At 45.3% G+C, this 17,811-nt stretch overlaps 1 protein-coding gene across 1 annotated transcript in view; it reads left to right on the top strand.

Moving 5' to 3' along the window:
• The window catches only part of AAAS (aladin WD repeat nucleoporin), a 416,285-nt gene that overhangs the window by 293,145 nt on the left and 105,329 nt on the right, over window positions 1–17,811 (top strand). Inside the window, exon 13 of the mRNA XM_078687624.1 lies at window positions 5,830–5,923. Within this exon, the coding sequence (XP_078543750.1) occupies window positions 5,830–5,923 (94 nt within the window). The remainder of the gene's footprint in view (window positions 1–5,829; window positions 5,924–17,811) is intronic.

The following is a 17,811-nucleotide window of genomic DNA, read 5'->3' as shown; positions in this document are numbered from 1 at the left end:
TTTTACAATGTGTGTTAATTTATGGTGTTCGGCCTGTAAGAGTCCTAAACCAACCAAAACCTCTGCTATATCCTACTGCAGAGCTGCCTTAGTGTCAGCTATTGCCGCTAAAACTTTGCCCAGATGCAGGTGGAGCGAGGCCCCTGTGTCAGCCGACTTGCACCCCTCTTTCTCTGCAGGCAGCGGGGAGGGCTCTCTTGTGTTGGACTGCGTGCCCCCGGTTTTAACTTTCTGTCTGCGCATTTTGACGCTCAGGAGGGCAGGACTGATTTGTAAAATGTATGCGACCCCCGGTTGCTTCCCTCCAGCCCTGATTGTGCCTCACTCGCCAAACTTCTCTAGAGGAGCCAGCATGTTGAATTCAGCGTTTGTTTTGTTTCTGGAGCTGCCAGAGCCACCGATTTCAGTCAGGTTGGATTGACGTGGCTTCCACCTAACTGTGCCAGCATCAGCGGTCTTATGTAACCCAGGCCCAATCTCTTTCTCCGTCTGCGGCAGCCTTGTAAAAGAGCCCCAATTTCTAAGCGTTCCTAGGTTGTCACTGACCCCGGGTCCAATGGATGTTCCTGTGTGGGTGTTCGCCCCTCACCGATGTAATCAAGGCAACGCCAGCTCTCTGTATTTTCTTCTCGCCAGCTCTGCTATTGTTTGCAGAGTCGGGCCCCACTGACCTTCCTCCCCATGCCAGGCCCTATTTCATGAGCACCTTCTTCCCTCTGGGGTTAGGCAGAGCTTCTCTGCTTGTCTCAGGCCTCGATAGTGGCTCGACCTCTAGCGCGGGTCTCATCCAATCCCAACTCTTCCTGTATGGGGGGGCTCCCTTGTCTATTTCCCTCTCCCTGGGCCCCGTGCGCTTCTCACCTTGTTGGCGATTCTAGATCCGTTCTGGACTCCGAGCCAGCGGTCCGCCAGGCGCACACTTTCCGACCAATTCAGGCTGTCGGCTCCTGGGAGTACTCCCTTTTAGCCCAGGCTCTTATGTCTGCAGCTCTGGTGTTGCGCCACTGTACAAAGGCCGCCGCTGATTTGTAGCCGTTATTTCTCCTCTGGGCTCTCCGCAGCATACGCCCCGGCCATTTTTGTTGTGTGGCCTCGTGGGTCATGGGCCGCCCCACCGGATCCCCCGATCACCGCTGCAGCCACAGGTAAGCTTCAGTTGGCCCCACAGGGCGGGCGGCGACTCATCGATCTCGGGCCTTCCTCTCCGTCTGTCAATTAGCCCGGGCCTGGTGTCCGCAGTTCCAGAGCTGTCCCTCCGCTTGAAGGCCGCCGATGACTCATAACCATTATTCGTTGTACAGACCCTCCACAGCGCCCGCTCTGACCTTTCTTGTCTCGGGCCTCCCAGGGTCAACTCCTCCCCCCTCCCCCGATCACCCAGCCGCTGCCAGCAGGCATCAGTAGGCTGCGTAGGGCAGGCAGTAATACATGGAGAGCTGGCCTCCCTCTCCTTCTGCTCACTCCTCTCCTGGGCATTCAGCCCACGGCGTTTCCCCCGATCCTCCCCGCGGACGCTTGCCTGTTGCAGGTGGCACCCAGCTTCACCCCTTTTGTCGCTTTATGAGGCAAAATCAGCTCACTCCCAGAGAATTGCAGGATTTTGTTAGGCTGGGACTGAGCTTTCGCAATCTCTCTTAACCAGTGGGGGATAAAAAGTAGGGGAACTGTGGGCGGAGAATCAGAGGGCGGAAATAACCTGAGGATTGGGCCAGTGGGCGGAGTCAGAGGTGTGGCCAGAAGGAGCAAAACATACCAATTTTTAGTATTTGTTTTGCATTTCACTGACCAGTTACAGCTCATTACGTTATTTAATTCAAATTGACATTAAAATACGTTCACAAATTGGGATACGTATCCAATCACAGAATGTCCCAAATCCGCTTCAAAGTGCTATCACAAGCCATTTGTCTCTCAACCGTGCAGTTTCTGTCATCAGCGCTTTTCTTCCCCTTTTCCACAAAAGCAGTTCAAACATGAATGGCAAAATATCCTATTTTGCAAATGTTTTCCACATAATGATGGCTCTGCCATATTTGCTACTTAAAACATCATCTGCTGCATTATCGGACGCTTTTAACTAATAAATTGTTTGTAGCTCAAACGGATGAAAAGTTACTAAAAATGTGACTTGTGTTGCTGCGAAGTGAAGGGCTCTTTGCAAAGGTTGAGTGGTTACCTTTATCACTGCTACATTTGGTAAGTTGAACTGGTACTGAGTCAAAATATTTGCAGAGACTGTTAGTATGTGTAAAAATAATAAAGTATCAGGAAATATACTGCATTACGCTGCTGCCTTTTTCTTGCTGCATAAGTTAGTGCTTGTGCATGAGGTAAAGAGACTGTTAAGTTTGTGAACTTATTTTTTTTGGGGTGCGTGCAAATCCTGCATTGCCGAGCCCTGATAAGTTGCAGCTACTACTGCTGGAAACAAGGCCAATGGAGGTACCAATGGGTGAGGCGGACCGGCATCAAGGGTCCTGGAACCTCAGGGACAGAGTCACTGTCGCTCTAGGGTGTGATTCTTCGTATGCCTGCCAACAAGACTGGAGGTGAACTTCAGTATGGGTTACCTTGGAGATTAACCCACACTTGCCACCCCTAGGGTCAACCTGGGCATTTAAGGTCTAGTGTGCCTTCTAAGGTCTAGCAGGGAAATGTGCTCTCTCAGGATAGTGGTCTGGTGGGCTGGTCATGAAGGCTGAACCTGGTTCCCCAGTTCCTAATTCGGCATCTCTGGCCGAAGTTCCATATCCTCTCCCCCACTGGACACCACACTGCCCCACTTAGAGAAAATCGCACTGCCTTCAACTACAACCAAATTGTGCCCCGCTTTAAGCACCTAGATGAGATTCAATTCAAATTATACACTAGACAAGAGTAATACACTGGCTGGAAAGAGTAACAACATTCTGGAAAAAGCAAACACTCATAGGAAATACAACGTAACACTTTTACACTCATTATTCAGAAATCAATGAGCGTTTTTGCCTGACAAGTTAAGCACATGACTACAGGGCTCCGAAAGGACCTGTTTCAGTGTTCATTGCAGATATCCTTACAAAACATAGGCAGCATGGTTTAAAAAGACCACATCCCTGAACACAGAGCTGCGGTACACATTTTAGGAACTAAAATAGGAAAACAACTGATAAGGATCACATTAAACGTTTTCCAATCTGCTCATCAAGCATGTATTGCAGTTCCTCCAGGATTGGCGCACTTCCCCACTTGGGGAAAAATGCTGTTCAAAGAAAGATGAGAAAAGTAGCGCTTCCTTGGCAAACGCTGTAAAGTGCCGCTAATGTGTTTGGTGGTGAATACAATCAATCAGTCCACTCTCTCTTGCTTTATTTAGTTATGTATTTATTGTTCAAATTGTAAACCTTTTTTTCTCTCCTCCCGAGGCTGCATAGAAAAATGTCAGAAAAAGACATTTGCAGCAAAAGTGTTTCCTCTTTTTTTGGATCCATTTCGCAGGGGAAGGAATGAAGGAAAGCAGAGGAAAGAAAAGTCACGGTTTTCAACAAGTGACCTGGAGCACAACAAAAAGGTAGAGAATAAGAGAAAGAGAGGGGCGCGGCGGCCAGCGGTGGAGCAGGAGAAGTGGACACTGTCCTTGACTTCTCTGGGCAAGAGGGAAACGACAGCCCTTTTCCTTCTGTACCCGCCCGTCCTTGAACAGCCACGAACGGCCGGGCTATTTCGGCCGTCCTGGGACGCATATCTAAAATAATGAAGTAGGGGAATGGACTGCATTCAATTAAATAAATAGGGGCACGCCGTGCCCTGCCGATCCTGCCCACTTTGACCACTGCTCTTAACCCTGAAAACGGTCTTTCTGTTCGCGATGACGTCTCATGAGTGAGCTTAAGATACTCTTGGCCCAGCCGCCCCACGCAACATTTTCCCAGACCTACTGGTGTTGAAAAGGTCCACAGTTTTTCTGCAGAAAATATTAACACATTTCCATGTCTGGCATGCTATTGCCATTCAGGCTTTCTCAGTCCCGCCTCATCCCTCAAAAGAGAAGGAGAAACTGCATTGACTGGATCCCAAAAGAGCCCTCCGTGTTTTACAGCGATCGTACCAGAGACCACCATGGACAATCAGCTCTTTGTGTGTTCCTCCAGAGCAAAAAAAAGTAAGACAGGGCCGAAAAAAGCCATGACTAGGTGGATAGACCTCATTAGAATATGCTACGTTCTACCTAAGAAGCAGACACCCAAAAACATATGGGCTCATTCCTCTCAAAAAGAGGGTAGGAGCACACTGCCTCACATCCCAACACTCAATTCGCCCCAATGCACCATGGTAAATGCAGTGCATGACAATACTTGCTTCTCTGACACTCTTTAGTTTTTCACCCGTGTTGGTGCAGCTAGTTCTGTGCATCTCTAGACATGTGCTTCAGGATATTTGTCCTGTTTCAGTAGAGAGCAACACATTCTTTTTGGAGTGCTGGAAATGCTGCCCAAAGAAATCTCAGATCTCTGTGCCCCTCACTGGGCACAGGTGCAGCAGCCAGAGCTGGCATGTGAGGCAGGGTGCTCCCACTATCCCTCTGTTTGAAAAGGCTCCCTTGAGCCACTGAGCTGACGAGCTTGTGTTGATGCACCTGCGCCCAGTGAGTGGCACAGAGACCTGAGAAGACTTCGAGCAGCATTTCCAGGACCCCCAAAACAGCTTATTGCTCTCTACTGATCAAGGAATGAATCCAGAAATAAGTGTCTAGAGTTATACAGCACAGGCTGCACTAACAAGGGCAAAAAAGTAAAGACTACCACGAAGTAACTGTTATCATGCTCTGCATTTAGCATTGCTACATGGGCATCAGTGCAGACATTCATGAAGCACTACTGTCTCGACAGTCAGGATGCAAGGATGGATGTTTGGCCCGTTAGGTCCTGCAGGACATTTTGGTCTGAGTCATTCCACAGACCCACCACTTTGAGAGGTACTGCTTTGGTATCAATTAACAAGGTCAGGGAATTACAGTTAGAAGTATCCAGCAGAATAACAAGTTACTTACTTTTGGTAACACTCTTTCTAGTGAAAACTCTAACTGCAGATTCATTGCTGCTCTCAAACTCTTCTCCATTGAAAAAAGTCCAAACCTAGAAATCAGCGAACTGGGCTCTGCGTCTGAGGGTGTGGACAAGTATGTGAAAGAAGCTGAGATCAGCACTCATGGGTGGCACTTATATGTGACTTAGTTCATCCTTTCTGGAGCAGAATGAATGAAGTCGTAGGGGAGCTGTAAGGTGCCACCTACTGGCACACAGGAGTACTACTTTACAGTTTTTCTGATGACTGGGTATATTCTCAAGATAAGGAATCTGCTCTTAGAGTATCAGCCAGAAGAAGCGTTACAGAAGGTAAGTAACATGTTCATTAGGACCACAGAAAACCACAGCTAACGAGTACAGATCACACGCCAAGTGAGTGATATCGGCAGAAAGTCCTTCTCAGCTTTTGAGATGCTGCATTCCATTTGTACCTTACTTGTTCAGCTCAAGACAATATGTAACTTCAAGACTTTCTGATAGCCCAATCTTGTCACCACAGACATATCTGTAGTTTTGGGCTGTTTGTGGTCATTTCAATGCACAAATAGAAAGCCTTACCGTCACAGTGGTAGTGACATGGGCATGTAGGTTCCCACTGGTCAAAAGGGACACATAAGTTGTGACTGTATCGGGGAGAGAGGTGCACAAAATGAATTATGTTATATTTTCTTTTACCTGCAAACTTACTTGCTTGGGAAGAGGGCTGGTTTTGCTTGCAAGCATTCTTTACAACATAATAAATGTACTGGTTTTTTTTTATCAGGGACTATACAGGGTCAAGTTGGTGGATCCAAAGCAGCCTCCATTGTTGCTGACTTATCAGAAACTACGTTTGAGACGAAGGACGGGGAACTGAGGTGGGTCACATAGTGGTGCTCTGTGCCATTAGGTGGAAGTGGGAATGATCATTTGGAACATCCTTTTCATTGGCAAGAACTGATTAGGAGGGAGCCAGAAGGCAACCATACAATAGTTTGTGCGTTTCTTGAGTTCTGAACTCTTTTTAAATTGGTGATGTGATTTGGTTGCAGTGACTTCATAGGTTTGTCCGTGGATCTTATGCAATACACTTAGGACCTTGGTGTTATGACTTGTCTGTGTGGTTTTTATGAACAAATTTGCTTCAATGTGTGGTCTGGGAGCTGTAACAATTTGGGGATTTGTTGAAGAACCGTATTCTCCGTATTTATATGTGTACTTGAGATTTTTGTAGAGCAAAGTTCTTCAGATTGCGTGTCACTGCATAAAAGATAAAAAAAAAACTCAATATACTATGACCCGAGGAACAATTACATAGAACAAATGTAAACAAGAGTTAAATAAACCATTTCCGACTGATAGTTGAAGCTAGGCTGAAAAAAGTAATATACAGATATGTCATGATGACTAGGAAAGATTTTTGTGAGAATACATTGGGATACAATGATTTGAAGGACTAGAGAGAGTTAGGGCATGCAATATTGAGGAGTTTCTTCAAGAATAGAGGAACTGTACTGTGTTTTCTGAGCTACCACACTGTTTATACTTTCTTGGCATTAATGAATTGCACTCTGTGAAAAGTTGGTTGTATTATATATTTTTTTATGGTTTCATTAGTGCTTTGTCATACTGATTTCACAGAACAGCAACATACACTTAATCTCCTCGCAGTGATTGGCTTATAATATATATATGTATCAAAAAATGTACAATGCAGCTATGGCTCTTAAAAACTGTACTCCACTGTTTTTTATTCTTTAAAAAAAAAAAATTGTACTTAGGAATAGTTCATCAAAACATTATACAGTTATAAATTATTACACCGTCTCACATTTCGACGTGATTAAAAATATACAAGAAAAGAGAAAAATAGTTAAAATATTGCATGATTCAGTTCCAAAAACATGTACAGCATTTCTTAAATGATAGTTATTGTATACCCCACATATCAACCACCAAGTATATACTTCATTGCCTGTTCCATATCTGCTTGACGAACTAGCTCATAGCACAGATTTTCCCATAGTTTCGCAAACTTCCTATATGACCCCGATTTTAGAGCATATTTTCTTTCGCATGCCTCAATCCCATTTAATTTGCAAAGTAAATGCTGAAAAGTCGGGATATCATTTGTGATGCTACCAGTATCAAAATATATATTTGTTGTTTTTTTTTGCAGTAGAACAGCTATTAAATCAGGTGAATATCCTAGCAAAACAGTTTTGAAGTCTAACATCTGCTGAGCTTTCCGTATGGCAAAACTGTACTGATTAATTTCTCCGCAAAATCCATTTAACTTTGGGTACTTCCATATGATATGTGTCCACTTCCCTCCTCCCTCCATATTGCAGTGTAAGCAGTTTGCAGAAATCTGGAGGGTTATTTTAAATAGAAAATCTGGCGTTCTCAATAAGAGCCACTTAGTATAATATTGCATACGTCGAAGATTGGTTGCTTTCAATAAAGAGTAATTGAGTTTATCAGTCTGATCCAATGCCTATGTAGTAATCTGAAGCCCTTCCTGGGTTTACCCTTTTTTCTGCGCATTCAGATAAAGTTTGCCTGCCGCCTGGCTTCGTAGGAGGGCAGTCCAGCTGCTGATCGTTTTGCTGATTTTAGGATCTAGCAGCTGCCCCGCAAGCTCACTGGTCTCATTTATATGTATGGGATTGAGTTTCTGCAAAAAACATCTAAAGCTAATGAAGGACTATTGAAAAGTTATTTTACTTTGATCAATGCTCAGCTCTACTTCTGTCCAGTTTTCCCAATTCCCATTCCCATTTAAAAAAATCCCCTGTTTTGCTAAAACCCTGACTGCTCAATTTAGCTATATCGGCCTGATCTAGCAATGGATCTTCGCCTATATATATACATCTGAAAGCAAAGATTCTCCATTAATATTGGGGATCGCATAATGACTAAAGAGTTGTTGTTTTTTGCTTAACACTCCATTTTAGTGTTTTATATCTTACCTTTTTGGGGATTTTTATTAGACGCATAAAATCCTAGACATCATATTCTTGGTGGATTACATCTATAAAACAATTATCATAATCTAATAATATTTAAAATCTTCATTGTTCTGTACATGATATGTGCAAAGTTTGCGAAGTAATATTCTCTCAGATCAGGAAGAGCTAAACCCCCTTCTTCACCAGGTCTATATAGTGCATCGATAGTGAATCTTGATACCTTATTTGCCTAAATAAACATAAAGAACAAGTCTTGTACCGCCTTAAATTTTTTTCTTTGGAATGGCTAAAAATAGAACATTTCATAAGGGTAAAATCTTTATACGATTAATAGCTGCCCAGCTTATTTTTGATATAGGGAGATCTTTTCATTTGATCAATTTGTCATTTATCTTATTAAATAGAGGAATATAGTTTAGAGCATATAGATCATTGATATTCTCTGTGACATATACGCCTAGATACCTCTCAGGCCTAATATTAACCAGTGGACTTAATTCTGTTAATAAAGAGTCAGAAGTACAGTTATAGAGCAATATGTCTCTTTGATATATTTATTCTATATCCTCCAATGGACTGATATTTCTGGAAGATACTGAATATTTGTTTTTGGACATCTAAATTAGGTTTTTTTAAAAGGGCAATATCATCAGCATAAAGCTTAATTTTTGTCATACCGGGCATTGGAGATGTCGAACTACTGATTGTGCAAATGGCTATAGCAAGGGGCTTTATTAAACACATGAAGTGTGGAGGTGACAGATGGCAGCCCTGTCTCATTCCTCTAACAACCCTACAGTTACAATTTTATTTGTGTTTAAAATTATTTGTGCTGTAGCCCCCTTATAGAATTTAGAGATTACGCCAATCAGCTCAGACGGAAAGCCAAATTCAGCTTAAATATGAAAGATACTTTCCCAGCACAAAGGGTCATAAGCCTTTTCGGCATCTAATAAAATATTTGAGCCGGAATTTTGTTTTTGAAAAAATAGTCCAGAGCCTCAACTAAAAAGGTGCTATTAAAAGACAATAGTCGCCCTGCTACAGATCCACAGTGGTCTGTGTGTATATAGACCCTACGCACCTATTCGTTATATTTGGCAGTAGTTTAGCTATAATTTTATCATCTGTTTCCAAGAGGCTGATAGGCCTGTAAGAATTTACATCCTCTATATCTTTTTTCAAGAAGCTAACCACCACAGCCGTGCGGGAGGAAGATGGTATCTCTTCACCCTGTAGAATATGATTAGTTAACAAAACTAGTTCCTGATTTAATATTGCACAATTCTTTTTCTTTTATTCTGCCGGTATTCCATCCTCCACACATGCTTTACCATTAGTCAGGGATTGAACAACCACTTCAATTTGTAATATAACACTGCCGATCACACTTTCGCTTTGACTTGCCTGTCATTTTTGAATGTGCGATCTACTAAGAAATGACTTTAGTTTCAGGCTGTCAACCTCCTGTCTGACTGAATAAATGGTTCCATAATGTTCTAAAAACACAGGTTATATTTGCTCTTCGTTAGTAATGTGGGTTTTAGTGGTTTTGTGCATCAAGCGTTAACTCTGTTCTGTGCTTGTTTATCTTTTATTTGGCAGGCAAAAATTTGCCAGTAAACTCGCTCCACTCATAAGCTCTTTGGAGATAGGCGGAATTACCCGTATATACTTTAGTGTAATAATAGTCTTGCATGGTCTTACGAGCTAACTTTAAAGCTGATTTGTTTTTTCTACTTTTAAGTGTGCTCCTATTGTATTTTGAGCACATCTAGTTACAAGTTATAGATCCACAAATAGTGGCTTTAAAAGCCTCCCACACATTCTTGATCTTGGCCGTATTTCTGTTTAAACAGAAGAAGCCTTCCTTTTTCTTTTTGATTTCCTTGCACCAATCTTTATCTTCAAGATGTACTCTATTGAATGACCATTTGGAAGATTTTTTGCTCCTCTCGAGTCCAGATACTTCGAGTTTTACTAAAGTATGATTTGAGAAACTGTTTTGTATATAGATACAATTAACTAAATTTAGTTTCTTAGAAATTAAAAAATAATACAACCTAGTGGCTGTTTTATATTTTGCTGAAAAGCTCGAATCTTTTTTTTTCGTAGGAAAGTTTACCCGCCAGCTGTCTACCAAATCCAGTTTTTCCATATATTCATATAGCACCTCACCTGGGTGTGGTTTATTTTGTTTCCCTATCCCAGAAGATAAATCCAGTACAGGATTGTGTAGGAAGTTGAAGTCACCACCCATTATTACCATGCCATGGAGTAATAACCTTGCATGATATAGATCCAACAGATACGCAGGGTTGTCTTCTATTGGGGCATAAATCGTGGCTAAGGTTAGTCTATTGTCATTACTTGAACCATTAACTAACCCCCACCTTCCATCTTTATCTACTTGGGAGTATAACATCTGAAAAGACTTGTAATTCTTGTTTATTAACCGAACAAACACCTGCTTCAGAAGTCATTACAGTTTACATAGTATGAAGAGTGGCATACACAGATGCAAGCAAGTAGAACAATTCAAACCTCCCAGTGCCCCCCCCAAACTAGGTAGACTGAGAATACCTCCATACACCATGTATCTTAAAATGTAGAAAGTTTCATATTAAATTGTGGACTGGTCTGTTTTGTAGTACATCCAGACCCCCCCCATATCTTTTCCCATTTACGTGGGCATCCCCTGCTCTGGTATACTGTCTCTTCAGCCTGTTGGCACCAGTCATAATCATCTTCCCAGGACTGCTGTGTTGGGGCCATGCTGGCACATCACACTCGGGCGATGTTTCGCTTTGCCACCACTCCCGCAAGGGCTAGCCTTGTTGTAGCCCATTTGGGCCTTATGATGTCTCCTGTCACCCCCAGGATATGCCATCTCGCCTCTACTGAGACCTGCTCACCCACTACCGCTGTCATCATTCGAGCCACCTCCCGCAAAAATATCTGAATCTTGGGACAGTCCCATAATATATGGAAGAACGTTCCTGTCTCCCCACAACCCCGAACACACTGTGCTCACATACAGTGGCCCATGCGGTATTGTACTGACGGCAAGACGTAAGATATATGTAGAATATGGAGCTGGATCAGCCTGAATCTCGCTCTCACAGCTATCTCTCTATGTCTCTGCAGGGCTTCCCCCCCATTCGTCATCTTCCAGGAGACCCACATCCGATTCCCAGGCCGTCCGCAAGGGTCCCAGAGAGTCAGGGGGATTTATTTATACGTTTTCTGTACGTGAAGGATATCGCCTTGTCAATCATTGGGTCAAGGAGGAGTCTGTCTTCAAGTGGTGTGTATTCTGGCAGTGAGACTCCTCCTTTCAGGTGACAATGAAGTGCATGTCTCAGCTGTAAGTATCTAAAATGCTCAGTTATACCCATTTGGAATTCTACTTGTAGGCTATCAAACAAAACCATTTTCCCCTTTTTCCAAATATCTCTCAGGAGATCAATGCCAATGCTGCTCATCCTTGGAATCCTTTAAGGTGCCTGACCTCGTTCAGGAAATTTTCCTCCCAAATGGCTGTTTGCTCCGTTTACTTGGCCTCCCAACCTGTTATTTTAGTCACCTTCCGCCATGCCGTGACCACGGTCTGTGTGTGGGTCAGGAGCGACGAGATCACCCTTCTCCCCCCCTTCAGGACCGAAAGAAAGCTACCACTGCCCATAGCATGGCGATCAACCCGGTATACCAGTTCCTCGGTTGGTGAGAAGACCCACCCATTAACTTTAACCAGCTGCGCTGCCCAGTAGTACTATCTCATGTCCGGTACGTCAGCCCTCCTTCGTAGACCCCTTTCTGCAATTTCTTCAGAGCGATCCTGGGGCAGCCTCCTCCCCATATTAACGTCCGCTGTTCGGACTCAACTGCTCGGAAGAAAACCTCTGGAATATGGATTGGAATGCTTTGTATGGCGTACAATAGACGCGGTAGAGCCATTATTTTGAATAAAACTGCTCTTCCCATAAGGAAGACCAGCAACTGCCGCCAGTGGGGAACGTCCCCCTTCAATCTTTCTCACTGTGAGTGTACGTTTAACTGCATAAACTCCTATTTCATTTTAGTAATCCAGATGCCCAGATATTAAAATAAGTCTTTGTGTTGCACGCCGACGTCAGAGCCGGAGGCCCCCCGCTAGAGTAAACACCAAGGGCTTACCTCAATTTATGCGATATCCTGAATACTGCCCAAACGACTGTATAATATGAATGTCTATGGAAGGTCTGTCTGGGTCTATGGGCATACAGCAGGACATCGTCCACGTAGAAGGTGATGCGCTCCCCCACCCCACGTCGACGCCTTTCACTAGCGGATCCCCTCGTACCCATGAGGCTGACGGTTCAAGAGCCAGCTGTCCCATTAACCCGGACACGTGCCAACGGGGCGGCATACAGGAGCTCAATCCAGCGTCGGAAACGCTGGCCAAATCCAAACTTAGCAAGAACAGCAAACAAATATGGCCATTCAATGCTGTCAAATGCCAGATGGGCATCAAGTGACCGGAGCGCTGCCAGATCATCTGGTCGTTGCCGTACCATGTGCATGACCCCATATAGACGACGGAGATTCAGTCTGGTGCTTCTGTGAGGCATAAATCCGGACTGGCCCGGGTGGATCAGAGACTGTATCATTGGGGTGAGTCTCTTTGCGATCGCTTTAGTGAGTACCTTGGCCTCGAAGTTCAGGAGTGAGATTGTTTCTTAGGAATGACTTGTATGGTAGCCGTCCTCAAATCCGGGGGCAATTGACCCTCTGCCCTCGCCTCTCGGAACATACTGAGCATGTGAGGTGCCAGTTGACCTGCCACACATTTTATACATTTCTGCAGGGAAACCGTTGGTACCCGCTCTTTACCCGGACTGAAGGTCTCGCATGGCACCCTCAATTTCTTCTACGGTTAAGTCTGAGTCAGCCGCCTCCCGGTCCCCATCAGTAAGCATCGGTTATACTATATCTTTCAAGAACTCTGCGCAGTCCTCATCACCCCTATCCGTCTGGGACTGGTAGATCCCTTCGTAGTATTTAGTAAACACCTCGGCTATAACTGCACCCATCCCCTGTACCATACCCTCCGAGGTCTGAATCTCATAAACCCCGTTAAGGCCTCTATCTCTCCTTTCCAACCATGCAATAAGTTCATTTGTGTTGTCGTCTAGGTCATAAATACGTTGTTGCATGGCTATGGCATAGGAGCGGGCTGTGTTGTCCTCTAAATCTGTAAGTTCTTTCTGTTTGAGTCTTAAGTGCATGCAGGCGTCCGGCCTCGCCCCCCTGGGTCAGTCCCGGCGCTGAATCGCGTATTGCTTTCTCCTGTTCCAAACTGTTGCAGTTCGCCCTTTTTTTTCTTTTCGCCTAGCCCCGCCTGTCGCTTGTACATGATCCCTGGCCACTGTTTTATATGCCTCCCACAGTATGCAGTGTGAGCTCACAGATCATTTGTTTTCTGTGAAATTTTGCTCAGTGCGTTCCTCGAACTGTTCCCTAAACTCCTGATCTTTGGATAGGTAGGGGTCTAAGCGCGGCGGTAGAGTCCAGTATCTCACCGGGCCCCGCATGAGTATTTCCACCTGGGAATGGTCAGAAATCTCATCGGCCCTGTGACAACAAGCCTGTAAGAGACTAGTCGAGCGGCATGTGTAAAGATATAACCTAAACGTGACCCACTGCCATGCACCGCAGAGATTTGGGCATATTGCCTGGCAGCGGGATTGTGCAGTCTCCATAGTTTCACCAACCCCATTGCAGTCACAAAAACCTTTAGTGGTTGCGGCCCCCTGCCCCTGTGGGAGCGTGTATTGCAGTCTAGGTCCAGCGCCATTGTCTCATTCATGTCCCCACTTAGGATGAGCGTACCCACTGGCATATCTAGTAGGGGTTTGCTAAGATCTGGGAATGTTATCCCATGTAGTCTAGGGGGGATATACACTGAGCAGATGTTGAGGGGAAGACCCTCCATTGTCCCTGACATGGCCACATATATCGCCCCATTTGATCACTCCAGAAACGAACAATCACCAAATGTATCGTGTTTCTGAGCAAAATTGCAGCCCCCCTGGAACGCGTTGTGAACCCTGCATGAATCGCAAGCATGTATTCAAACCTGTTGAGAGCTAGATAATTATTCCCCTTCAGGTGCGTCTCCTGTAGGAGCACTATGTCTGGAGAATGTCTAGGTAGGTACTGTCGCACCATAGTCCATTTAATGTTATCACCCAGACCATTCTGGGGAGGGAGGAGGTTGGCCTAACTGCTACGGCAGTCGACCTCGACTCTGGGGAACCGGGTTCGAGTCTCAGCAATAACACTGAACATCCTGTGATTCTGGGCAAATCACTTAATCTCCTGTTGCCTAACAAAAATGAATGTGTCCTCATGTAACGCAACTAGTTATATGTAAAGCGCTCTGATACTCGAAACTTCGGGTCAAGTTTGCGCTATATAAAACTCTGTAAAATAAAAAAATAAAATTCACATTCCATGATAGCACCTTCAGGTTTTCAATATGATGTGAGGCCATCTGGGAGGAACATTTGTCGAATCACCTCCCCCCCCACCCACCCTGCATTCGGCCACCCCTCACGCAACTGTATAGTACCCTGTGGTCTAGGACCCAAGTCAGCAAATAGAACACAACTGTGTTAAAAAAAGGACCCCCTGAACTACATCCCCCTCCCTGCTTCCCTGCTGTGTAGGTTTAAAACTACCCACATCCCTAACTAGCAAGAGCGCCTGTCGCCCAGAAAACAATCAACTAATGAAGGGGCTGCAAAGCCTCGCCACCCTAAGGCTCCGGGAGGCCCAAACCCAGCCCAAGTCCAGGAAAGTTTTGTTGCAGTGTAGTAGCAAGTCTGCAGTGTCAACCAGCATGAGGAGTGCAATAACCTACTTACTAATCTGGCAATATACATTATCTGTTACAGCTATGAGTCCCAAGGACCAGGCATCTGTGACGATGAGATGATTTTCTGTGAGTCTCTAGGACCGCTGAGCTAATTGATCGTGACTGCCGAGAACGCCTGTCTCGCTTGTCCATATCCTCACGTCCATTTGAGGAATCTGATGAATACTCGTGAGTGTCTTCCCAGCCATCCACCATAAGTTGGGTGTCTTTTTGTGAGCGCCCCTCATCCAGCCAAGCTTGCTCCTCCAAAGGAGTTGTAAAGAACCAGGATCTCCAATTGGCATTTATTGAGTTTAGCCGGAAAGAACATCTTTTATTTATTGCCCCTTTCCCTTAGGGTGCGCTTCACTCCGTCAAAGGTGCAACGTTCCAGCTGCGCCTTTAAAGTAAAGTCTGGGAAGATTCTTCTCATACGGGAGGTCACCATGTAGTCTAGCAGCTTGCAAAATGGCATCCCGGTCTCTATAATTAAGGATACTGGCAATGATCGTTCTAGGGGGAACCCCAGGTTTCGGTGGAGGGACCGGGGCCCTATGAGCCCTCTCAACTATAAAAATGGTGGAAAGCCACGTAGATTTGTGATGATTCAGTATTAAGTCCTCAAGCAAAAGTCCCACACTGGAGCCTTTTGCCCCCTCCGGAATTCCTACCACCGGATATTGTTCCGGCAGGCCCTTCCTTCCTGGTCCTCCAGCTTTAGGGCGATGTTGATGGATTAGTGTGAGAAAGTGCCATCTTTCTTGCATGGTATGCCCCCACTTTTTGCTGAATTGCTGATGTACTTTGACTGAGTGTGCCCTGGGCTCCTGCCAATCAGGTGCCCAGGGCCTGTGTTCCTTACCTAAAACTGTGTTGAAGCTAAGACCCAATTGGCATCTCTAGCCACATGTCAGCCCCTGGTAAATGGTAACCTAGGTACCCAGGGCATTGTGACCAGAGAAGACCCCTAAGGGCTGCAGCACTTATTGTGCCACCTGTAGGGGCCCTGCACTCTGACACACACACACACACACACTGCCTTTGCAGGCTGAGTGTCCTGGTGCAGAACTAAACAGAGTCGACATGGTACACATCTGGTGGTACCCTGTGGCGTGCCTATAAGTTGCCAGTGGAAGATAGTATTGCCCCCTCCACTCTTAGTGTAGTACAGTTTAATAGGTCCTGACAAATTGCGATTGTAGCATGAAACATTTCGACCACTAGGTAGAGGATTACACTGCTGGATCTTAGCACTAGTATGTAATCTTTACCTTCACTGTATTTACTGAGGTAGTTAACCACACCATTAAAACGCCTTGTGGAGTACCTAACCTCTTTTAACCTTCACTCACTTTGCACGTTCTACCCCTCACTTAGAACCCTCACACCCACATGCACCAACTGGCAGGAACAAAAGATCTCCGTTAAAGAGCCCCTTCGCTGGTGCCCGTCAGACATTGCAGCGCCAGTCTGACGAGGAGCAAAACCCAGATGATGAAGCATGACACCTAGCTTGCTGGGTGTGTGAGGGTTTTAGTTACGAAAGGGGAATTCCCCCCTTTTCCTCCTTCGCCTGGTTTACTCAAACCTCCACTCCATTCTTCCTCCCCGGGGAACTGTACTATACAACCCTCTTAAAGTCTTTACGGCTATACCCAAATGAATAGCTATAATTTTTAATACAGTGCGTAAGAACTCTTTTCATATTCGCTCCCATTACTTGAGCCCATGCTTTGTATCAAAGAACCACACTTACTAGCACCGTCTATATTTTTCTTTATTTGTTATTTTCTTTGACGATAAAGTCTTTTTGAACAAAAAAGAAACATTTCTCCCCTTTAGAAGAACAAACTTTGGTAATTCTTCCTGGTCTAGCTTATAAATGGAAATGTCTCTTCAGCCATTGGTGGGTTCAAGGACTCATATGAACGCTCAGTTACTCTTCCTTTCACACAACCATCCATCTATTCATTCATTCACCCACTAACTCAGTATTGCATTGACCCACTTTCCGCATGACAACAGACAAGTTCAGCAGCTTATGGAAGATAAACTTATAAAAAAGTAAACATGCTGCTAACAAAACTTGGTGGGCATATGCTTGCAATTACAAATGCAATTAAATATAGCATCTGATAGAGATTACTAGCCGCAGATTCCTTCACGAAGAAGTATCCCCAGGCGTGAGACTGGATCCAGAAACTTTTGCCACAGCATCCCTGTGTGCCGTGGGCGGGGTGGCACCACGCGACTCCACCCAGGCGTCGTCCGCATATGTGATGTCAGCGAGGTCACCTAAGACCCACCCCGGCGCGCCTACGTCAGTTTTTTCCTTTTCCTTTTTCCTTTTCCGCGTGCAACGCAGGTCCGGTCCTTGCTACGGGCCTGTTTGGGGCCCTTTTTTCTCCCCATAGTCTCTGCTATGTCGGCAACGGACCCTCACCTCATTTGTGTTTGGGGGAGGATCACGGTGATGGATCAAACCCAGATCTTTTGACTGGGTGTGAGTGTTTGATTGGTTCAGATGCTCCGTCCATCACCACCCCCTTTTGTACTGGGGGAGGATCACGGCACCACTGACTGTAAGGCGTGCCAACAGTTGAAGCCGAAGTTGCGGCGAGAGCGCCGGATGAAACTACTCTCGGCGTGCCTCTCCAGGTCGACGTCCTCTCCTCGATCAGCTTCGGCGAGGTACGGCCGTGGTCGTCGTCCTCACCCTTCTCCGATGTCACATGAGCGTCGCTCCCCAGTGGGTAAGTGTCGCAGTTTGTGATGGTACGGGCCTCTTCGGTCTTTCTCTTTCGCCTAGACCCTCATTCCCCGTGGGTATTGCTAGGGTATCTATTCTACGTGAAGGTATCTGCGGCTAGTAGTCGTAGTAGTATCAGATGTATGA

The sequence above is a fragment of the Lissotriton helveticus genome, chromosome 1_1 (genome assembly GCF_964261635.1).
Source record: "Lissotriton helveticus chromosome 1_1, aLisHel1.1, whole genome shotgun sequence".
In the NCBI taxonomy this organism is placed as follows: Eukaryota; Metazoa; Chordata; class Amphibia; order Caudata; family Salamandridae; genus Lissotriton; species Lissotriton helveticus.
This window is presented reverse-complemented; position numbering and strand designations above follow the sequence as displayed.